General features: G+C 38.0%; 1 protein-coding gene across 1 annotated transcript in view; it reads left to right on the top strand.

Annotated features, from left to right (window-relative positions):
* The window catches only part of LOC306881302 (fibronectin type III domain-containing protein 3B-like), a 156676-nt gene that overhangs the window by 109049 nt on the left and 22335 nt on the right, over window positions 1–25292 (top strand). The window contains 13 exon segments of the mRNA XM_079435320.1: window positions 766–904; window positions 2861–2914; window positions 3252–3376; window positions 4902–5076; window positions 5560–5646; window positions 7586–7724; window positions 8667–8738; window positions 9243–9361; window positions 13087–13192; window positions 14010–14182; window positions 16684–16797; window positions 16950–17099; window positions 23130–23410. Coding sequence (XP_079291446.1) covers window positions 766–904; window positions 2861–2914; window positions 3252–3376; window positions 4902–5076; window positions 5560–5646; window positions 7586–7724; window positions 8667–8738; window positions 9243–9361; window positions 13087–13192; window positions 14010–14182; window positions 16684–16797; window positions 16950–17099; window positions 23130–23410 — 1734 coding nt within the window.

Below are 25292 nucleotides of genomic sequence, written 5' to 3'. Positions count from 1 at the left end.
TATGATGCATGTACTGTTCCTCAAAGAACCTTTCAAGCCCACATTGATGTAATCTTTGCTGCCGCGAAAAGGCGCTGTTGGTCTGTTGTCATCGGGAGTTCTTGTTAGTGGAAAATCCAGTGCTGGAGGTCGGTTTGCCTGGATCCTCATTAAAACGCATTGAAATTGTCTGCTGGGTTTTCAGTCAACCTTTGACCCCTGGCAGCAGCTGAACTTGGAACTGAATATATGTTCTGATTAAGGGATGTTGGGAGACTCTTCATCTCTACAGATAGATGTGACCCTGAACACCCTGTTTGTTCCTAAGAGTTACTATTTTTTGCTCTTTATAACTCTGTGACCTGTTTGGAAATGTCATGTGTGTCTAGATGATTTTTGTCCCACCTTTACCAGCACCGGAATAAGCAATGAGTGGAGTGCTGTACTTTTAAGATATTATTTTTTTTATTAGCTCATCTTTTTTTTAAAAGCAATTTCCCGGCATTGTAAAAGCAATGCGCACTCAATCAGAAAATGCATTGAACTTCTAATTGTAGTGTATTAAAGTATTGAACAAGGCCCAAATGTGCTTTTCTTCTTGCAACTTAAATGCCACTAGGTATGCCAAGGTCATGAGTTCGATGAGTGATTAAAAAGCACCTTGAATGAACTAAATTTCTCCCTTAAGCGATCTGCTGTGAAGCAAAAGTTTTTCCCTGCTGTAAATGCAGTATAGGTGACTGAATTGACTATGCCACTAAATTTATGTGTGTTTGTCTTTCTCAGAGTGAACGCTGTGAGCAATTCTGTGAAGGGTTCGTGCTCTGAGGTGGGGGCTTTCACCACCCACAGCAGTACCCCAGACTGCCCGCTGCCCCCTAAACTATCCCACCGCACAAAGAGCACGCTCACCCTGCAGTGGAAGGTGAGAGCACTGTTTATCACGCACTAGTATGGAAGTTAAAGCCATAGCCAGGTAGTTTCCCATGCATCAGATATCAGATATCAATTCTTCACTCAAAGTACATTTTAGCTTAAAGTTTGTGAAGTTTTATTGCAGGTGAAAACTTTTTGCAAGTCTAATGAACCTGGTAGATTCAAAGAAGATGTTCCATTCTTCTTATTAAAGTATTAAAGAGATCAAGTAAGGGAGTTCATCCAAAAATGAAAATTGTCATCATTTACTGACCCTCACGTTTTTCTTCAACCCTATATAACTTTCTTTCTTCTGTGGAACATAAAAGGGGGTGAAGAAAAAGATCACGCTACACTTTTCTGTACAGTGACTGTTAATGATGACCAGGGGCCACAAAAAATGCAGAAAGCACCCTAGTCTACATGACACTAAATTTTAGCTTCTTATGCTCAGCAAGACTGCACTTATTTGATCAAAAATACAGTACTGTGAAATACTATTACAACTGTAACTATTATAACTGCTTTGTATTTTAATATATTTATATTAAATGTAATGTATTTCAGTGTTGGCAAATTTTCAGCATCATTACTTCAGTCTTAGTATCACATGATACTTCGGAAATCATTCTAATATGCTGATTTGGTGGTCAAGAAACATTTCTTAATTATTAATGCTGAATTAGAAAACAAGAAGACCAATGTGCATGTGAGTATAGATTATATAGCACACAAGATGTATGGACATGTCAGTGTTTTTTCTTTTGGTCCTTTTATAGTTCAACTGCCCCTAATCACCAATTACGTTCATTGTACAACAAATATAAACGTGGATGCTGTGCTTTCTCTTTATGTGTTCAGCATAATAAAGAAACTCATAAAGGTTTTGGAATAATGTAAGTGTGAGTTAATGATTGACTGAAATAGTAGGGATTGTTCTTATTAAAGGATTAGTTCACTTTTAAAAAAACTTTTGCTGATAATTTACTCACCCCCATGTCATCCAAGATGTTCATGTCTTTCTTTCTTCAGTTGAAAAGAAATTTGATTGATGAAAACATTTCTCCATATAATGGACTTCATTGGGACCCAAACGGTTCAAGGTCAAAATGACAGTTTCAGTGCAGCTTCAAAGGGCGAAACGATCGGTCATTTCAAAAATAAAAACGTTTAAAAGACTTAGGTGGAAGTACCGAGTCAGTGTTTACAAATGTGCGGAAGGAGGACCATATACACATATTCAAATGTCTTTGTGTCAGTTTATCGTTTAAAATGCCCATTTCGTGTGCGTATCCTGGGTGTTTTAATATTAAAAAGCCTACTGACTCGGTACTTCCGCCTAAGTCAACCGTGACCTTTTCCACGTCATTGCGTATTACGTGACGTCACGAACGCGCATCACAGAACAGAGCAAGGCGAGCATTTTTGCTTATAAAACTTAAACTTTTTAATTTATTTTTGAAATGACCGATCGTTTCGCTAGATAAGACCCTTATTCATCGTCTGGTATCGTTTAAAGCCCTTGAAGCTGCACTGAAACTGTCATTTGGACCTTGAACCGTTTGGGCCCCATTGAAGTTCATTATATGGAGAAATGTTTTCATCAAAAACCTTAATTTCTTTTCGACTGAAGAAAGAAAGACATGGACATCTTGGATGACATGGGGGTGAGTAAATTATCAGCAAAAGTTTTTTTTAAAAGTGAACTAATCCTTTAAGATAGGGGTGTTCGATTCCTGTTTTTTTTTTTTGGATTTGACTCTGACTCCTACCGTAAGAGTCAATGGAATCGACTCCTCGACCCCATTTACTTTAAATCCAAAGAGGTCAGGAAGAGAATACAAGAATGCAGTCATTATTGCAAACTTAATCTTTTTTTTTTTTTTTTTTGACACAAAGCCTTAAATTTCTGTTATTAAAACACTTTAATTTAATAATTTTTTTCTTTTTATGTCTGTCCTCTCAGGCACCAGTCGATAATGGATCAAAAATCACCAGTTACCTTTTAGAGTGGGATGAGGTATTGCTTTTTTTAATTTATTTTTTTGGTTCACAAGAAAGGCTTCATGAAGTTTTTCATTATTACCATTTAATTTCTTTTCACATTTTGAGTAAAAGGGCCTTCTGGATGAACTGCATTTAAACATTTTGAACACTAATGATGTCTTTTTGACATAAGCCCTCTTCACATTCACTCTATTTAAAGATTCATATCTGAGTGATGTCTCTGCATCCTTCACAGACCACAACACACTTTTTCTCACTCCAACCATCATTACAGAAGCTGAATGGCTTCAGTGATTTTATGCAGTGTAGTGACTGAAATGTATGTGTTAATCATCTACTTCATCTATTAGGGCAAAAAGAACAACATTTTCAGAGAATGTTACTTCGGAAGCCAAAGGCACTACAAACTCACACATCTGTGTCCAGCCATGGCCTACACGTTTCGAGTGGCAGCACGCAACGACATAGGAATGAGGTATCACTGCAGAATTACATGCATAAACACTTTCTAGGCTTACACAAAGCATTTAAATACACTGAAACACAATAACTTTAATGTTACATACTTTTTAGTATGGATTGTGTGCAAAGTGGGATAAAGGCAAATATTTAAACATTGTTTGACCAACTATGTTAGGAGGTAATATGAGGATAATAAGGCTCTTTCTATGGGTTGCTGTACAGGATGCATATTATTAAATCCAGTGTGTGACAGAACAATACCATTATCCCTCTGTAATCTCATCGTATCACCATCCCTCAAGTCTTAATGGAGGAGGAAAGCCATAAAGTCACCTTGATTCAGGAGAACAGACGGCCATTGGAGTGCTCTGTCTTTCTCTTTCGCTCTCACTCTTTTCTACTTCTCCATTTCACCAGCTATGTATTTTTTCCACACATTGAAAAAAATATTTATGCCAAAATAAAAAATTGTAAATAATTTATATTTATAAAAAAGAAACAACTTGATTAGTAGGGAAAGCCAATTGACCCTCACACCAATCAACAGAATAATGAGAATATATATGTTTGGTCTAGTGGGCAGAAATGAAGTTGTTGAGGGAAGATGGTAATCACTCTGAATGCAGCGCCATACCTCGTCTCCTCCATCTCCTGACATTAATACCAGAGACGCATTCAGAGAGTGAAGCAATATGCTGAAATATGAGACTCCACCTCCAGCAAACCACCTATTGCCCAGTCTGAGGAGGATATTTTTTTATTACTTCCTTAACTGAGAGAAGCTCATTTAATATATCCTTTTCCCCAGTGGTAGTTATAGACACTCTCCTACACACAGTAAATACTGAGGACTCTAGTATACTTGTCACAACCAGTTAATTGGAAGAAACTAGATTTAAAGCCGCTATTGAGAGGAGAGGAAAACTATTTAAATTCCTTAAATCAGCCTGGAAGTTTATTCATATTGGAGCGGTGTTTAAAAATAAACTCAATTAAAGTGTCTGACCTGAGAGGGATGCAAATGAACACACTTCTTCTGCAAAGTTTATACAAAACACATTTATACATTCTTCTTGACGGATAACCAAAAAACTAAAAACACACTATTCCTGGCCGCTTTTTGTATGCATGTATATTTGTGTATGTGTGTGTGTGTGTATATATATATATATATATATATATATATATATATATATATATATATATATATATATATATATATATATATATATATATATATATATATATATATATGTATGTATATGTGTATATGTATGTATATGTGTATATATATGTATATGTGTATATATATATATATATATATATATATATATGTATATGTGTGTATATATATATATATATGTGTATATATATGTATATGTGTATATATATATGTATATGTGTATATATATATGTATATGTGTATGTGTATGTATATATATATGTATATGTATATATGTATATGTATATATGTGTGTATGCATACACGCATATTAATGTAATTCTGAATGTTTTCTCTTTCTTCTTTTGTTTGTCAGTGGCTTTAGTCCTGAGGAGGTCTTCTACACAACTGGAAGTCTGCCCCACCTGCCTCATGCTCCTCGGCTGGTGCGTGCGGGCATCACATGGATCACGCTGGAGTGGAGCCGCCCAGATGGCTGCACCGCAGAGGAACCTGTCACATACACGCTGGAGATCCAGGAGGAGGACATTGTATGTCATTTAGAAGACAGTGTCATCAGTTATAACATGAAATAACATACTACAATTCAACATACTTGAACCCAATGCCATTTGGTTGCATTTGGAATTTAGAAACTGGTCATTAATTTGGATGGAAGAAATACTTGAATCAAATAATTTAATTGATTCACCAAGACAACACATATTCAAAGGTCTTTCTTTTGCATTCATATTGTTCCTAATGTATATGCAACACTCATGAGAATTACTGTACACCAGTATATTTATAAAAAAAAAACATTCAAATGTCACTGAAAAAAACAGTAATATTTTGGTTTAATACTATAGAACCAGTTATTGATGGCTTACTCTCTTGAAAAAAAATAAAAGAATTAAAAAAATCATGACGTGGAACTGTAATCAGAACAATGGATTCTTTTACCAGTGCTACTTGCTGTGGTGTTAATGATAACTTAAGGTCACTAAGATTCAGGTTTATGTCATTTTCTGCAGGGAACAGAGTTTCACCCAAAGTACACTGGAGAAAACTTGACATGTACTGTAGAGGGCCTGAAAAGAAGCACGCAGTATAAATTCAGGGTGAGTGAAGCCGTTTTTCATTTTATAGCTTAGAATATCACAAACTGTGTGAAATGTCATTGTGTGATTTACTGAGCTCGTAAGTTTAATAAGTTTAGCTATAATCATAATATATATCATTTAAACAAAAAAGAGTCCCTTGGTTGTCCTGAGGGGCAAATCTAGATCGCAGCATCATTAACTTTGGAGAGCAACACAAATGTCCAGAGCATGCTGGGAATTGTGGACTACTTCAGTACTGAGGACAAGCCAAGAACAAGATACAGAAGTATCACAAAAAGTTACAAACAAGCCTACAGTGAGATCACATTGGTCCAAAATGTGAACATACATAAAACATCAAATTTTGAGGCTTTAGAGTTGACAGACAAATGCACCTGGTTTGGAAACAGAATATAGAAAATAAATGACAAAATCCTTAAATTATCTTGCGAGAGGTATGTTAAATTGCTTGTGGATGTGGTGGGATCTGTTAGTACAAGTAGATGTTCTGATACAAAAGGAAGCCACAAACACACATAGACACTTGAAGAGATCTGAATAATCCACATATGCAAATGTATTGTTATTGACATCAAAAATACCAAAGAGGTGCATTTGTCTATTTTGAAGAGAATAATGCTTCCTGGAAAGTGCTGGTCAGATATTAATTGCCAAGACGTAGTGACCTAATGTTTTGGTCAAGCATAGTATACTAATTATTAACCAGTAGTGTGCAGCGTTTAACACCTGCTCTTCAAAGGCACACAGTGTTTTGTTTACCTGTGTGGGTGAGTAACTGTATGTGCAGGAAGCATGTTTGTGTTACGGGGACATCTGACAAATTAAGCCTAGAGTCATACATTGTTAATTACAGTGACAACAAACTGCTTTAACCTTTCTCTGTGCTCCACTGACTCATGCTAGAGTTGTTTTTTATTATCATCACAGATATTTTCTTCTGTCACGTTCATATAGTGAACTCTCCTATCCAATTATGAGTGAACCCGTAGCCCACGTCAAGTGCTACTGTAATGCAGTGAGTGGGTCTGGCTTAAGTGCTTTCATGATTAACAGTAATTCCTCCGAATGGTGCACACACCTCTTGGGTTTTTTGCATATTTTAAGTGGAGGCGTCCATTAAAGTTGCAGGTGCAAATAATGGGAGTGTGTAAATGTGTTATGTCATTACCGCTGCATTTTTGGCGGATTGTTTGCGTACAGATGCTTTTATTAGGCTGTGTGTAATGGTTTCTATCTTTGTTATAATCTTACATTTTATATGAGTTCAAGCTGTCAGATTTATGTACTGTATCATGCATGTCTCTTATTTCCCACTTTTTGACATTTGTGAATCTTATACCTTTTTAATTATTTACTTAGCTAACTTATTCATATAGCTAAGGCAAATTAATTTTGTTTCAGTATAAAAATTAGGGATGGACAGAAATACCCAAGTACTTGAAAATGAAAATGATAATGAATCACTTTTTCGTGGACATGTCCTGACTGGGATTTCTAAATCGTTTTCCTGTTGTCATGCTCTTTGCAGTCCTCATGCATTATATGTACAGTATGTGTATTTGCATTACTTTGACTATTCTCTGTAGATCTCAACTTGCACCCGACAATTGCTCAATTATGTACAATACCTACATGTTTTTGTTCAAACTACTTTTCAGTCATTAACGTCAGCAAGTATGAAAACAATAGGAAAACGAAGCCAATCCTTGGATCTTTAGGCAATTTAGAAATCTCACCCAGGACAATTCTGGGATCAAGAGAACAAATGGTCACTATATGAATTAATGGTATCTCAAAACATGCAATTCAACAAGATTTGTGCTTGTGCTGAGTTCATCTGGTGGGCAAAAAGGCAAAATAATTATAAAATAAAATAATTGATGTACAGAATCAAGCCTGTTTTGGGTTTAAATAATCTTGTTTTTGTGTTTTGCAGCTCATAGCCTCGAACCTGGAGGGCAGGAGCAGTCCCAGTGAGGTGCTGGTGTGTAACACCAGTCCAGACAAACCTGGACCCCCCTCCAGACCCTGCATCAAGGGCCCCATCAGACCCTACAGCTTCAGTGTCAACTGGGGTATGGCTTTTTCTGCAGCTGAAATGTTCAGTTGGAGTTGTTGCATTTGCTGAAATGATTTCTGGCTGTGAGGGGAAATTGGAAATCTCATTAATGTTTGTGAGCAGATGCAATCTGTTTTGCATTTGAGCTCAACCTTTTGAATCTTGGAAATTGAGAAGAAATATCTGTGAATGTGATGTTAATATTGAAAATAAAGTTATAAAATTCGTATTTACAAATCTACATAAAATGTAATGTCCTTTAGTACTGGTATTGCTCTGTCTCTATCTGACTCATATGTGCATCACTATACACCTCATCTTGAGGTCTTCTTTTTGTGATGCGCTGCTTGGCTTCTGCCACTCTCCAATTCAGTTCCTTGTTTGCAAAAGCAAGTAGGATGAGGTCTGCGGCTGTATTGTGTTCTCAGTGTGATAATTCCCTCTTTATTTCTCCATAGTAATGAACCAAACAGTTGATTTCTGACAGCTGCAATAAACTTCAAGTTAAATTTAGTTTATACTCTGAGAATTTTTGCACAGTCGATGCAAACGGATACAACAGTTGTCAGGTCTAAATACCTAAAGGGTCGTATCATGGGTAATCAAATATCCCTTAATCTTTTGAAATAAGTTTATTCATACAATAAAAAGATACTGTAGGTTTCAGTGCTATTGGTAAAAAATAAATGCATATTATACTGTAAAAGACCAAATTACAACATGTTTTTGGCACAAACAACATAACTAACCATTTTAGTGGACTTTTAGTGAAAGAAATTAAATGAAAAATATGCTCCGACCCATATAATACAGTTTTTATGCTGCTTTATTTCTTTTGTACCCTTAAATAACAGCTTGTAGTTTAGCTGTTGTTCAGATACTTTTCATAGGATGTATTCTATGGTAAACACATCTATGTGTGTATTTCTAATATCCTGTCTGTATTGTCACACTACAGATCCTCCACAAGACAACGGAGGTTCAGAAATCTTGAAATACCTCTTAGAGATTTCAGAAGGAAATTCTGATGGTATGTATTAATATATGCAACACCGATATGTCACTTTGACACGCTTTGTATTGGTCGCCATCTGTCTGCATGTGTAAGTATATTTTTGTCCTTGGTTAATTACATCTTAATTATATTTCAAAAGTATTTAGACATCCATCTTGTCTTTTTTTGGGTTTTTTTACCACACAAACCCTTTAGTAAGAACATTGCAGTTCTGTGTCCTCACACTGTTACATCTGTCCACTTTTCTTACACACATACTCCATTAGCGCTGTCAGAGCTTTTATTTCTCTAAAAGGAATTTCATATAGACAAAAATACTCAAATACAAAATACAGCTTATATGTTCATTGTTACCTTTGTTTTATCTGGTAATGATTTCATTAAGCTTTGGGAATAGTTGCATGGATAACTGACTGATATCCAATGTGGCCAGCTGTTTGTCCTGTGATTTAAAAAAAAAAAAAAAAAAAAAAAAAAAAAAAAACAAGTTTTAACTCTTTATTGTCTTCTTTTCGGTAGCCAATCAGTGGAACATTGCCTACAGTGGGCCTGCCACAGAGTGTGAGTGTGAGGACTTGAAACCTGGCGCATTGTACAGACTGCGCACCTGCAGCATCAGCACGGGTGGCCACAGCCAGGTAACAGCTTACGACACATCTGTCCAAATATGATCCCAAAAGACAGGCACTGAGATAGAATAAAGAATTGTTTGCATACAGAAAAAATGGCTCTATAGTTGCAGGAAAAAGTATGTGAATTGTAATTCACAAAAATAAAAAACAGTCTGTTTAAATAACACGCAGACAGTGATTCACTTTACAGTGTTTATTGAACACGCCATATAAATATTCATAGTGCTGTGTAGGAAACGTATAGATTTAATAACTGGATGAACCTCCCTTGGCAGCGGTAACCTCCATTAACCTTTTCCAAATGTTACTGTGGATCAGATCTGCACAAAGTTCAAGAGGAATTTTCACTTTCTTTTCAGTTCAGAAATATTCTTGAGGTGTTTGCTGTAGAAATATATATATATATATATATATATTTTTTTTTTTTTTTTTTTTTTTTTTTAAACATAGCAATGCTAGTGTGATATTTAAGCACCTTCCGTTTGAGGATGCCCCACAGATGTTCAATAGGGTTTAGGTCTGGAGACATGCTTGGCCAGTCCATCACCTTTACCCTCCGCTTCTTTAGCAAGGCAGTGGTCATCTTGTAGTTGTGTTTGGGGTCGTTATCATGTTGGAATACTGCCCTGCGGCCCAGTCTCTGCTTCAGTATGTCACAGTACATGTTGGCATTCATGGTTCCATCAATAAACTGTAGCTCCCCAGTGCCGGCAGCACTCATGCAGCCCCAGCCCATGACACTCCCACCACCATGCTTGACCGTAGGCAAGACACACTTGTCTTTGTACTCCTCACCTGGTTGCTGCCACACACGCTTGACACCATCTGAACCAAATAAGTTTATCTTGGTCTCATCAGACCACAGGACATGGTTCCAGTAATCCATGTCCTTAGTCTGCTTGTCTTCAGCAAACAGTTTTCGGGCTTTCTTGTGCATCATCTTCAGAAGAGGCTTCCTTCTGGGACGACAGCCATGCAGACCAGTGGGGATTTCTTTAAGACTGCAAGGGAAGCTCGGCTTCCCCTATAATGTCAAAAAATTAATGGTCAAACATGTACTATTGTGTTAACATTTTATTAATTAAAAATGCGTTAGAACACGTTCATCTCAGAGACGAGTTCGTTCAGAATCAGCTACATATAGCAGGTGACTCGATTTCCTTCTCATATATTCCCGTAGCATCAGTGTATTTGCCTGTTGAAGCCCAGCGTCCATTGACTTCAATGGGGCTGCTTTGAACAGTTTTTTTCAGTGCTTCAAAACTAGACGGTCATTGGATAAATGCTGCGATTATGTCCCGCCCCCGGACGCTCAGCGTCTCTGGGATTGAATGGAGGAGTGGGCGTGGCTGGACTCCGGGCTTCTGCATGATGATTGGAGGGTTTGTCGAAAGACTGCATCTCCTTTTGATTGACAGCGATTGTGTCCTATAAGAAGTCGCTGATGCTGAAGCTATTCGAGTCAGTGTTGCCAACTTACGACTTTTCAGACCACCCTAGCGACTTTTCAGACCACCCTAGCGACCTTTTTCCCCAAAAGTGACTAGCGACAACTCTAGCGACTTCTTTGACAAACCTTAGCGAGTCTCTGTGATCGCTGGTACTGCCGCAACGGCGCGAGGTGAGCGCGCACGCACCTCTTTCCCTGTTCAGTGAGCGGCTGAGAGGAGCAGCGCGTTCAGTTCAAATAGATATTATGTTGCTTCTCTAATTTTACATGCAAATATAGCCGAAATCACAGCACAGGAATTGTCTTATCTTGTGTGTATTATTTGATTTCATCAGACGACGGCTCAATTATAAATTAGGATTTTTGTGCAGACTAACTTCTTGGGAGGGAGAGCTGGTTATGTATTCTTAAAGGGCTGCGTTTCAGTCACTATTTCATATTTATCCCGTTGACTGACAACATAAACAGTAAAATATATAAAGGAAAACAGTTTTATTGAGAATTTGGCTGCATTAAAATACAGTATGAGCACAGAGAGACAAACAAATGTAAAAGGTAATATGACGCGATGACGTAATGAATATGCTAATTAGCGCATGACGTCATCTGGCGACATTTAGCGACTTTTCAAACTGGCTTTAGCTACTTTCCATCGAAAGAAGTTGGAAACACTGATTCGAGCTCAGTCCCATAGTGGACTTTGCAAGTGTAGTCAAAAGACAAACTGCTGCAACCTATTTCTTGATATTTGCTTGGCGAAATTGCTGGCCAATTTTCATTATACGTTTCACACAATTATACACCACATTCCTTGTTTCAGTTTAACCTAATTCCCACATTTCCTCCGTCGAGTTTAATGTTTTTTTTTAGATCGTTTGTTCATTCATTCATTCATACAGTAGGCCAGGCGGTGAACTAGCCAGCTAGCAAACTGCACACGATGGCAGAATTTACGTGTAAATAAATGGACAATTTTTATGATGTAGGCCGAAAATGAGCTTCCCCTCTTTGAAAGACCAGCAGCCGCCACTGATACAGACCAATTTGATGCAGTGTGCGGCGTATGGTCTGAGCACTGACAGGCTGACCCCCCCCCCCCCCCCACCCCTTCAGCCTCTGCAGCAATGCTGGCAGCACTCATACGTCTATTTCCCAAACACAACCTCTGGATATGACGCTGAGCACATGCACTCAACTTCTTTGGTCGACCATGGCGAGGCCTGTTCTGAGTGGAACCTGTCCTGTTAAACCACTATATGGTCTTGGCCACCGTGCTGCAGCTTAGTTTCAGGGTCTTGGAAATCTTCTTATAGCCAACGCCATCTTTATGTAGAGCAACAATTATTTTTTTCAGATCCTCAAAGAGTTCTTTGCCATGAGGTGCCATGTTGAACTTCCAGTGACCAGTATGAGAGAGTGATAACCCCAAATTGAACACACCTGCTCCCCATTCACAACTGAGACCTTGTAACACTAACGAGTCACATGACAACGGGGAGAGAAAATGGCTAATTGGGCCCAATTTGGAGATTTTCACTTAGGGGTATACTCACTTTTGTGGCCAGCGGTTTAGACATTACTGGCTGTGTGTTGAGTTATTTTGAGGGGACAGCAAATTTACACTGTTATACAAGCTGTACACTCACTACTTTACATTGTAGCAAAGTGTCATTTCTTCAGTGTTGTCACATGAAAAGATATAATAAAATATTTACAAAAATGTGAGGGGTGTACTCACTTCTGTGAGATACTGTATATATTTTTTTGAAAGAAGTCACTTATAATCACCAAGGCTACATTTATTTGATGAAGAATATAGTAAAATGGTAATATTGTGAAATATATTTTCATTTTAAAAAACTTATTTTTTAATAGATAAAACAACTACTTTAATATATTGTGTAATGTAATTTTTATTCCTGTGATGGTGAAGCTGAATTTTCAGCAGCCATTCAACCTCTGGACTTCAGTGTCACATGATCCTTAAGAAATCATTCTAATATGCTGATTTGCTGCTCAAAACTTTTTTTATTATCAATGTTAGAAGTGGTTGTGCTGCTTAATATTTTTGTGGAAACTGTAACAGCATTTATTTGAAATGGAAGTCCTTTGAATGTTGTTACTTCACTTTTGATCCATTTAATGTTTTCTTTTTGAATAAAAGTATTAATTTCTTTTCTATAAAAAAGGTCCTCAATCTTTTGAACAGTAGTGTAAATCACATAATTATTTCTGTAGTTATATTTATAAATACATAATTGTAATGCTTGTGTCCCTGCAGTGCTCTGAGAGTCTGCCTGTGCGTACGTTATCTGTTGCTCCAGGACGTTGCCAGCCTCCCAGAATTGTGGGTAAAGCAAAACACAAAGAAGTGCACTTACAATGGGGTAAGATTCTCTGCACACAGTTATGTAAACCCACAACATAATTTATTTCTCTCTTTTTCTATCCCTATCTGTCCTTCCTATACAGTACATCACACTTATGAGAGCTTTCAGTGTCTTTTCATGTTTACTTTTATGCATTTTACTGTACTCTTTTATACAAAGTGATGTACAATGCATTCAAGGCACATTTCTCAGACAATTTCCTTATGAATCAAAGCCACAATGTTGCTAACACCATACTTTCCCAGTTACTGTATCAAGAAACCGCATTAAGTTGGTCATTTCCATTCTCCCAAGATCTCTGCAGTTTCTGATTTATTTCTGATGATGTGAAATTACATTTCATCAAGCCTGTCTGTGGCATTCACCCAATGCCACAAAACCCCTTTGTTATATCCAGAAATAGCTTAAGATCAATATTTCCACCATTTTTGCTAAATTTCCTCAATGTAACAACATCAGCTTGCACATATTTTCCAGTACTAGACTAGAATGATGCTCTTGTTGTGCACTTGACACGCTGACTCCCTGTGCCTGAGCTATCGCTTTGGAGTTAATAGCCAAACACCTTCATTGGGGAGTGAATTCTGGGTATAATGGGAGCTCCATTGTTGAGCTGCTGATTCCAGACTGTGAAGTGAACACTCTGGATTCAGGCTTTTGGAAAAGAATCTTTGATCTGAAGTTGTAAAGCTATAATTTGCTCTGCCTTAAAAGAAGCCCTTAATTTTATTATAAAATATTAAATGAACCTGTAATCGTGGCGCTTTTAACTCTTTGTTGTACTGAAGGGCTTTGTCTCTGTCCTTCTTTTCAGACTGTCCCTCCTCTGAGGGGTCATGTGAGGTGAGTGAGTACAGTTTGGAAATGAGGGAGGGAGAGTCTGAGCCCGCAGAGGTCTATCACGGCTCTGATCTGGAGTGCACTGTGGGCAGTCTGCTCCCTGGTGCCACCTACAGCTTCCGCCTGCGTGCTGCCAACGAGGCAGGGGTGAGTAACAAATTAGGAATCTAATATCAAGAGTCACTGACACCCAGTGCTTAGTAACGATGGGTTGTCATAATTGACTAGTCTGTCCAAAAGACTACTGCCAGGCTAGCATAGCAGTCTAACAGCATGCTAAAACTTTCTCAAAGCTTATGTGATTCTGAATTAGTTTTTTTTTAAAGCACCACCACTAATAATATTAATACAAATTCATCAACCTCACTAATTGACTCAGTTGGTACACTGCAAAAAAAAAAGGCTTATCTTAGTATTTTGGTCTTGTTTCGAGTCAAAATATAAAAAAATTCTTAAATCAAGATAAAAAACTAAATTAAGTGCATTGTTTAAAACCAGTAAAATTATCTGCCAGTGGGGTAGGTAAAATACTCTTGTAAAATACTCTTACCCCACTGGCAGATAATTTTACTTGTTTTAAACAAAATGCACTTAATTTAGTTTTTTCCCCTGGAAACAAGACTAAAAATCATTTTGCTTATCTAGTAAAAGTATCTTGATTTTAAGAATTTTTTGATATTTTGACTAGAAACAAGACAAATACTAAGCAAGATAAGCCATTTTTTGCAGTGTAGGTGACCATCCTGACCTATCCCTATCATAATGCACCTTAGGTTCAGTCTCTCACATTACTGGTCTAATTATTTGAATCTACCTGGAATTAGAGGATTCTGAGATGCTAAGACATAATTATAAGATAAATATGACATAAAAGTTGAAATTGACAAATAGTTGTAATTATGAGATGAGTTGAAATTTAAAGCTGCAGTCCGTAAGTTTTGCCTCTCTGTCACCATCTTTGTTTGAAAACCCGGAATTGCAGCCATGTGCGGAATTATCTTGCTTGCGTGTGCTGTTCTCCGGCATGGCTTCAGCGTGGATGAATCTAATATTTTGAGGTGAATGTGTAGCTGTCAGTCACCGCACCTGTGTGGATGTTTACTGTACTTTGCAATCACAGATTCTAGCCTACATCTTGGAATATATGACCTAAATAAGAATTTTCACCGTATATTGCCATCTGAACGAGTAACAAGTCTGCCACGTTTGTTCTGACCAACTGAGGAAAAAAGCATTACCATAAATCGTGCTAATCTAAAGATCAGTTAGCTCATATCACATTAAACCCTGCAAAGTATTATTATTGTTATACTTTATTCTCAAATTATTAATGTTAACATCAGCATTGTGTGACTGAGTATAGTGTGTATTAGCGTCTAGATTTATATTAAGAAATTCTTTTAACCCAAAAAGCAAATTATGCTCCCTTCGAACTGGTTTTCTTTAAAATACAAATCTTGTGTAATCCCAGGCTATCTGTAATCAGAAGCATATTTAAAACTGGAATATAATTTAATTTCAATCACATGTTTCATAATCACATAATCCTTTCTGGATTACAATCTGCCATCAAAATGATACATTTAATTATTCCAGCTGCTGTGAGAAAAGGCTATAAACGATCTGCCACCTGCAGGATCCTCACGTGCGATAGCTTACTAGCCGGGACAACTTCTTTGTTTACAGACGTGACGTAATGACGCAGAGCCATGCTCGAATTTCCCGCGAAAACCTACTCGTACCACTAAAATTAGAAAACATTATTATAAGCTAACTGTTGTGAATCGGGCTAAAGTAAGGCGATAGTTTTGAACACTGGCTGGTTACGTACTTGCTCAAATATTGATTCCAGATCATTTTTAACCAAAAAAAGTTACGGACTGCAGCTTTAAGGAGTCATACTTAGTAGGAAAAAAAAAGCTGTCAATTTCGAATGTCATAAATTATTTTTTTTGCCTCATTTCAGTTGTTTGTCATAAATGTGACTTCTAATGTCATAATGTCAACTTTATCATAATTATAACTTTTGATCTTATGATTGTGACTTATGTCATTATTTTGCCTTTATCTTACCGTTTCAATTTTGATGTTAGATCTCCTAATTGTGTCCGTTTATATCATTGTGATTCACCAAAGCATGATTTTTATTTATTATGTGGCAGAAATGGGCTTTCGTAGATATCTCTCCAGCTTCCCCAAGGATTTCTCTTTCTGTCAGTATGACCGTGTTTAATCCATCAGTGTTCAGGGAGGCAGAGATCAGCTCTGGCTGTCGAACTTTTTCTTTGCTCAAATTAAGTGTCTTTCGCTGTCTCTTTTCCAGGAGTACAGCATTCAGACTAAGCACTAGAGCCTGAGGAGAGAATTTAATCCCCTTCTCTGTTTACTTTTCATTGTTTGCTTGAGACAAACTCCCACAAGTGAAGAATCAATGTGTCATCAACGTGCATCAGATTGCAGTACTGGAAACATGCTTTGATTTCACAAGGATATAATGCAAGATTGTTTTTGGGTCTTATTTGTTTCGGTCTTGTTTGTTTTTCACATTATATTTGGATAGAAATAAACTGAGTTGCATATGAAACATTTCATGTCATGTAGTGAATGTTAATTTGCACTTCTTTGTCTCTATTTTCTTATGCTTACAGTATGGGCAATACTCTGAACCAACAGAAATAACAACCGCAGCTGGTCCTCCTAGCCAATGTGTGGCACCATCCCTCACCCTAATGTCCAATACCTGTGTTCTGGTCAGCTGGGAGGTAATTTATCATTTTAAAGCAGACCCATGATTAAAAGTATATGGGTTTTACACAAACACACTCAACAAAACTGTCAGTATTGAAGTTCAGATGAGCTGAAGTACCCTTTTGATTCAAACAATCGGTCAATAATTACTTTACACCTCTTTCAGAGTCCAGAGAGCTCTGGGGCTGACATCTCTGAGTACTGTCTGGAGTGGGGCCGAGAGGAAGAGCCCATGGAGCCGATCTACTGCGGCCCTGACACGCAGTGCGAGATCTCAGACCTGACACCAGCTACTCATTATTACTGCAGACTACAGGTATTACTGTCACTTAACAGTTCATTTCATTTGTTTGGAACAATTTATTGTTAATGTGAAGAGTTTTGTGAGGCAATTTTACAAATTTCAGCTTTCTTTTACTTTAATAATGCATTTTTTTTAATGCCTACTTTTGTTTATAAGGTTCAGTGCCCTGGGAGTTGGAAAGTGTAAATAACTGATTACCGCATGATGTGATTTTATTATATTTTACAATTTATAGTGCATCATTCTAGTGCAGCCTGAATCCAAAATGAGAAAACTTGAATGAACTTTGTATAGATTTTTGTGCCATATTTCATGTAATTAGCATTTGCTCTTGTCTATTTTAGCGTATTTAATTGAGTAGAGTAATAAAAGTGTGACAGGAAAATTTAAAAAGAACAATGAAAGTTGCCACTTCATTAACTGTATCATCGTGTGCAGTGAGGCTGTAAAAAAGTTTGAGTCAGTATGCTTTAAATAAATGAGCTGGTGACACTTATGTCGAGATGACATTATATGGAGAGTTTAATAAGATGATTAACAGCGTAATTATTACTATAATCATTTTTATTTATAAGGAAATGTAGTCATGCTCCTCAATGTTTTACAGAATTGGATTACGTGTTTATATATGTATATATGTATATATATATATGTGTGTGTGTGTATATATATATATATATATATATATATATATATATATATATATATATATATATATGTATATATATGTGTGTGTATATATATATGTATATATATGTGTGTGTGTGTATGTATATATATGTGTGTGTGTGTATATATGTGTGTATGTATATATATATCACTGATTCTTGAAATAAGGGACAAAACATGTCCCCCATCAAAATGTTACAATTTGCCTTAAAAAACTATAAATTGTTTAATTTAAAAAGGCTTTAAAAGTTGGATATGAAAGACTTGTGTATGTTTAGACCCTTAGTTTTGTATATATTTATATTATTTCATAGTAATTTTATAAAATACCGGCACTGTACTATGAAAGCCCATGCAAATGAACTCGTCCTCTGTAGAGGTCACAGTATCAAACTGCAAAAAAAAGGGTTTTAAAATGCCCAAAATGCACAAATATGAATATGAGGTTAATTGGATGGCTTAATAAAATATCACAAAATACTTAAAGTGAACATTGCATTATTTTATACATTAACAACAGCCTTTCAAAATCTGTCATCAATTCATGTCAACTCCGTCAGATATTTTTCAAATTTGAAATAAATCAGGCATATTTTGGTCAGCTTTAACCCTGAGGACCCCCTTTGACTTCTTTCTGTTGATGGATGCAGCAGTCCAACACATGGTCTCGTATGTTTTAAATTTTTTTAAATATTCAGCAAACAAGTTGAAATCCCTGTGGTCACAGCTTTTATGTGTCAACACTGTCTTCAAAGTAGGGATGATTTTAATCAAGAATTTTGAAATAAAAGTTGGTATTTTGGTTTAGTTTAGTGGCAGCTGGCAACTGAGGAAAATCAAAATGGCTACCATCTATTAGACATGATTAAGTTGAAAAAACATGTTGTTTTGTCAACTCCGTCAGACGTCAACTCCGTGAGATATTTTGTCTGACGGTGTTGACCTGTAAGCTGACGGAGTGGAAAAGTGCTCCAAAATACTCATTAAGTAATGTATAACAACTACATAACATGATAATATGATCTAAGTATACATGTTGATTGACTTAAAATATCTTAATATATTTAAAATATATTAAGATATTTAAAAGATCTTAATATATTTTATCTGTACTGTAGGCAGACATGGCTAGACCAAAACTGTCAGTGGGGGAGCAAAGAAAAAGCAACAGAGAGTACCAGAGAAAAATGAGAGAAAGAATTAACAGTGACCCAGAAAGCAGAAGAGACCAGTTAGAAAAGGAGAGACAGAGATGGAAGGACAGGGTCCAAAACAAAACAGTAAAACAAATAGGAGAATTAGGACCAAGAGCAAAGAGGCACCGCAGAAAGTATTGGAGGAAAGCAAAGAAAAGGTCGAGAGCTATGCAGAATAGACGGCTAAATTAAATAGACACCCCACCAGAAAGTCCTCTGGACCAGTCACATAAAAACTCCTTTTTTCCTCTTCACTGAAGCCTTTTCAATCACGCATTGAAACTACACGTCCATTGGTTCGTGCAGTGCGATAAAAACAAACCAGTGGCACGTTGGCGGCGATGAGCAAGCCTATGGCTATGCAGCCCACCAAAATGGGGGGGCTTCTGGCTATATAAGCGGCCGCTTCACCGCCGCAACTCAGATTTCTTCGAAAGAAGCGACTGAGGCGTGCAGCTCATAGCACGGCCAAGAATGCAGTACTTGTTCCCATATCTCAGGGAACTGAGGTTACATTAGTAAACGAGTGTGTTCCCTGTCGATATTTCACTCGTACTGCGTCGTAAGACGCTGTATGGGAACCAATACAATCCCGCCGTGCTATGATGGGGAACGACTCAAACATGACTCCCATGGGAGGGCCCAGGGGAGTTAAAATTACACCAAGCACAGGCTGAGCCACCGGGTCAACCATGGCCTGGGTGTCGTCCCGAAGTAGACACTTAGTGCCCATAATATGGATCTTCCAAGAGAAGGAGGGCCTTGAGCAGAAATGGTCAAGGAATCCCAGAGATAGCTTATCTAGTCGGAACGGCGAATTTTAAGCAGAAAGGACCCTGGCCTGCAAGGCGGGGGACGTCCAGGTTGTAAAACCTCATAAATGTGGACGGCGAGGACCAGCCGGCCGCCTCACAAATTTCTGAAATGGACACCCCGCTGGACCATGCCCAGGAAGAGGCGATGCCTCTGGTGGAATGGGCTCTGACTCCAATGGGGCACTGCAAGCCCATGGAGGAGTATGCTAGGGTGATAGCATCCACTATCCACCTGGAGATACTTTGCTTCGTAACAGGGTGACCTTTAGCGCGGTTACCGAAGCTGACAAAAAGCTGTTCTGATCTTCTGAACGAGGCAGAACGCTCGATGTATACCCTTAGGGCCCTGACGGGGCAGAGCAGGGACGATTCCTGGTCGTCCATCGAGGGGGGAAGCGCGGAAAGCAATATGACCTGGGCTCTGAACGAAGTGGAGAGCACCTTTGGTACATAACCCAGCCTTGGTTTCAGGACGACCTTGGAGTTGTTAGGCCCGAATTCCAGGCAAGCAGAGTTGACAGAAAGGGCCTGTAAGTCTCCTACCCGCTTAACCGATGCCAGTGCCAACAGCAGGGTGGTTTTAAACGAGAGCGATCTCAGGCTCGCAGATTGCAGTGGTTCAAACGGGGGGCCTCTCAAGGCCCTCAGCACGGTTGGTAAGTCCCAAAGTGGAACTGTACAAGGGCGAGGAGGGTTCAACCTCCTGGCGCCTCGTATAAATTGGACCACCGCACTACTTCTGCCCACCGAACGACCAGCAATAGGGCATGAAAAGCCGCTGTGGCTGAAGCGTAAACTTTGACGGTGGATGGGGAACGCTGTTTGTCCAGCAGCCCCTGCAGAAACGAGAGAACCACTGGAACCTCAGAGGTGACCGGATCCAAATCACGGTCTTGTCACCAAGCCGAGAAAATAGACCATTTCAGAGCATAGAGGCGTCTAGTAGACGGGGCTCTAGCTTCTGCCATAGTGCTTAAGACACGCTCTGGGAGGACAAAAGGCTCCCGTTGAGCGGCCACACATGCAGGGCCCATAACTCCATGCCATGGATGCCACAGCATGCTGTTCGCTTGAGAGAGGAGGTCCCGTCTCAAGGGAATGGGCCACGGGGCTGCTTCCAGCAGCTGGAAAAGTTCTGACACCCACGGCTAGTTCCTCCAGAAGGGGGCTATTAGGAGAAGCCTGTGCCGTTGTTCCCTGACTTGTCTGAGTACCTGAGGTAGCAGAGCGATTGGAGGGAACGGGTAGAGCGGAAGACTGGGCATCCGTGCTCCTCATAAAATAGATTGGGCAGTGAGAGTTGTCTTCGGAGGCAAAGAGATAACTGATCGTACTAGAACGTGGTGTCCCCTTATGTCCCGCAGGAAGAATTGACAGGCACGGCACACTGCTAGCATTTCTAGGTAGTTGATGTGCAGACCCGCTTCCTCCTCAGACCAAAGACCGAGTTTGCCGTCGCACAGCACTCCCCAACCCTTGTTGGAAGCGTCTGTCGTGACAACTTTCCTTCTGTGCGCTAAGATCACACCTCGCTTCAGCCAGAAAGGATCCCTCCAACAGCTCAGGGCTGATACACAGGCCCGAGTCACCGCTATGCGATGGCGACCGTGACGCCAAGCTGAAAATGGAACCCTCTGCTTCATGGGACGCATGTGAAGCAGACCCAAACGAAGCACTGGCGAAGCCGCTGCCATAAGGCCCAGCGTTCTCTGGAAAGCCTTGAGCGAGTGGACGGTCCCTTCCTCGAAGGAGACCGCATGGCGCTGAATAGTCATGGCTCGTTCCGCTGAGACAGTTGCTGTCATCTGCACCGAGTCTATCCGTCCCGAACAGGCTGTTGGCTGAAACTGGAGAATCGAGGAAGGGGACCTTATCCGCCTCCTTCATCTCTGCCAGCGTGAGCCACAGATGACGTTCCAATACTACAATGCTGGACATAGACCGCCCAATGTGATTTTCATGTGTGCCTTAAAGATCCTGTCACCAGGTACTCTTTGTTTGAAGTTTGATACCCTTTCCCTTGATACTCTCTCCCTTTTCCATGTTAAAACTAGGTAAATATCTTTATTCAGTTTAATTCTCGATTAGTTTGTCAACACCGTCAATTGTGTGTCAACACCGTTAGTTATGCGTCAACACCGTAAGATGGAGGTTTTTCATTTTTATAAAAAAATGTATGTTTCATTTGTTCAATTGAGTGTGTTCATGCATTTAAACACCAACTTATCTACATTTATCAGTGTCTTGTGTGCACAAAACCATTGATTGTATATATTAAAAATGAAAAAATTTGTAAACTAAATGACGGTAATTTAAAATGGCTAATTCCAAAACAATATTAAATAATATTAAAAGTGTATATAATGCAATTTATCACTTAACCTTGCTAAGGCACACCATTTCTACACACTTAAAGACGCTACAGTGTTGTTGAATTGATCAAACACACAAAAAAAAACATTTTCATGTGTCCGACGGAGTTGACAAATGTCAAGTTACTAAGTGAGTAAATGTAATTTTTTTTAAAAAGTGGTTAAATAAAAAACCTGTTCCTTTTCATGGTATGATAGATGAGACCCGTGTTTATGAAGATATCCAATTCAAATGAATGTAGTATGGATTTTTTGTTTGTCACTTTTCAAAAGTACTTTTGTCCCTTATCTCAAGAAACAGTGATATATATATATATATGTATATATATATATATGTATATATATATATGTATATATGTGTGTGTGTGTATGTGTATATATGTATATATATATATGTATATATGTGTGTGTGTGTATGTGTATATATGTATATATATATATATATATATATATATATATATATATATATATATATATATATATATATATATATATATATATATATATATATATGTGTATATATATATGTATGTGTATATATATGTATATATATGTATATATATATATATAATTTAAACAATGTTGGTTGATGAACTAAAACAAACGAAGCTTCTGTTAATAAATCAGTCAGTTTAATCCAAAAATGTTTTACAACTTTAATTCTTTTAGGTGGCATTTATCATTATTGCACAACACACTAGGGTTGTCAGTGGATTAAAATATTTAATTGTGATTAATGCGTTAATTTTTCATACTTAATGCACTAACACATTCAGTTCCTTTTTAGAGAAATTACATTAAATAACAGGCGTGTGTGTAATGACTAACTTTGGCAATTTGTGTGGATGTCACAATACAGTGTCGTTATTTGTCATTTACTGATCATTTTTTCATAACCCTGAATTAAATAAATGTGAAAAACTTTGACGGCTAACTTTTAACATTATAAAATATCTATTCAGTTTGTTGAACTTTGTCACCTGTTTCAAGGCGGCGAATCAGGCAGGTGCAGGACCATACAGTGATCATGTGAGCTGTCAGACCCCTGCCACCGTGCCTGATCCGATCTCAGTGTTGTGTGTACTTGAGCACGACCCCACAGAAAGTGGCGTCTACACACCTTCCACTTGCCTGGTTTTGAAATGGGACGAGCCCTGCAACAATGGAGCGGAGATCACATCTTACACTCTTAAACTGGGAGAGCAACTCATCAGCCTGGGCACCAGCACCTGCTATGTGCTACAGAACCTACAGCCTGACAGTGAATACAGGTATGTACACACACACACACACACAAACATACATTGTGACACTACTGTTCTGTCCACTAGATCAGATTCATCTGGTGATTCACATAAGCACTTTTGAGATATGGGAAAACAGTGTTAACTAATAACTGCTTAGCTTTCCGATTCCCTCTGAGCCAAAACGGTGTCCTGCTGGGAGTAGTTACACTCCATCTCAGGTCTCTTTTGCATTCTGCAAAGTTTTCAATTTCAGTAAAGCGTGACGCCACAACCGCATCACCCCCGCTGCCTGTTTCCTCCTCCTACCCAGGAGAACAGTGGGTAAACAGCAGCGTGTTAATCATGCTAATCGAAAGCTAATGAAAAGAGAAGGCCAGAGGGCAGAGTTTGTGTGCGTATCTACGAAGTGGCGACCATAACAGGACATCTATCCCTTCATGGGGCCTCCACAACGCACATTAAAGTGTCTTCATCAGCCAGCTTATGCAACCCATATTTTCGTCTGAGAGCTTTGATTATGGCCTTTAAATTAGAGATCTGCATGGGACTGATTTTTCTAGTTTCATCCCACTTTCCTCTGACTCCTGTAGATTTTTTACTCGTCGTCCACCTGCTCCTCACTTAACAATTTTCTTCCTGCCATTTAAAAGTTTGGGGATTTTTTTTGTTTATTTCAGAAGAAATTAATGCTATTATTCAGCAAGGATAAATTAAGTTGTTAAAATTGAGGGTAAAGGATTTTGTTACCAAAGATTTCTATTTCAAATAAATGCTATTCTTTTTAACTTTCTGTTCATTAAAGAATCAATTAAACTGTTTTCAACATTGATAATAATAAGAAACGTTTCTTAAGCACCATATCAGCATATTAGAATGATTTCTGAAGGATCATGTGACACTGATAACTCAACTTTACCATCAGAAAAATGTGTTTTTATAATATATTAACATAAGATTATTTTTGATTGTAATATTTCACAAATTACTGTTTTATTGTAAATTTGATTAAAGGTTTCATGAGTATAAGAGACTCTCAAAAACATTAAAACAATAAGAAAAATCGGTAACACTTTAGAATAGGGAACACTTATTCACTATTAACTACGACTTTTCCCTCAAACTCCTAATTTGCTGCTTATTAATAGTTAGTAAGGTAGTTGTTAAGTTTAGATATTGGGTAGGATTAGGGATGTAGAATAAGGCATTCATATGTGCTTAATTACTACTTATAAATAAGTAGTAGAACTAATATTCTAGTAATATGCATGCTAATAAGCAGCTAGTTAAGAGACCATAAAATAAAGTGTTAGGTCGGTAAGAAAAATCTTACCGACCTTAAATATTTTAACTCCAGTGTAGGTCTTGTCACCTAAACTTGTCAGCATTTTTCCCCCTATTTTTTCCCCAAATTCTCAATATTCTCATTAAAGCTGCAGTCCGTAAGTTTTACCTCTTTGTCGCCATCTCTGTTTGAAAACCTGAAATTGCAGCTCTGTGCGGAATTATCTTCTGTGCGTGGGGTTGCGATCCGGTGTTCTGGCACGGCTCCAGCGCGGATGAATCTAATGTTTTGAGGTGAATGTGTAGTTGTCAGTCACTGCACTCAGTAATCACAGATTTAAGAAATAAGAATTATCACCGTATATTGCCATCTGAACAAGTAACAAGTCTGCCACGCTTGTTCTGACCAACTGAGGAAAAAAGAATTACAATAAATCACGCTACCAATGGTGATTTAAATCTAATGATCAGTTAGCTCATATCACATTAAACCCTGCAAATTATTATTATTATTGTTATACTTTATTCTCAAATTATTAATGTTAACATCAGCATTGCGTGACAATGAGTATTGTGTATATTATCTTGTAGATTTAAATTTCTGTACAGTCTAATCTCTAATTGT

Source organism: Barbus barbus (genome assembly GCF_936440315.1).
Source record: "Barbus barbus genome assembly, chromosome: 15".
In the NCBI taxonomy this organism is placed as follows: Eukaryota; Metazoa; Chordata; class Actinopteri; order Cypriniformes; family Cyprinidae; genus Barbus; species Barbus barbus.
Note: the sequence above shows the minus strand (reverse complement) of the source record. Positions and strands in the feature narration are given on the sequence as shown.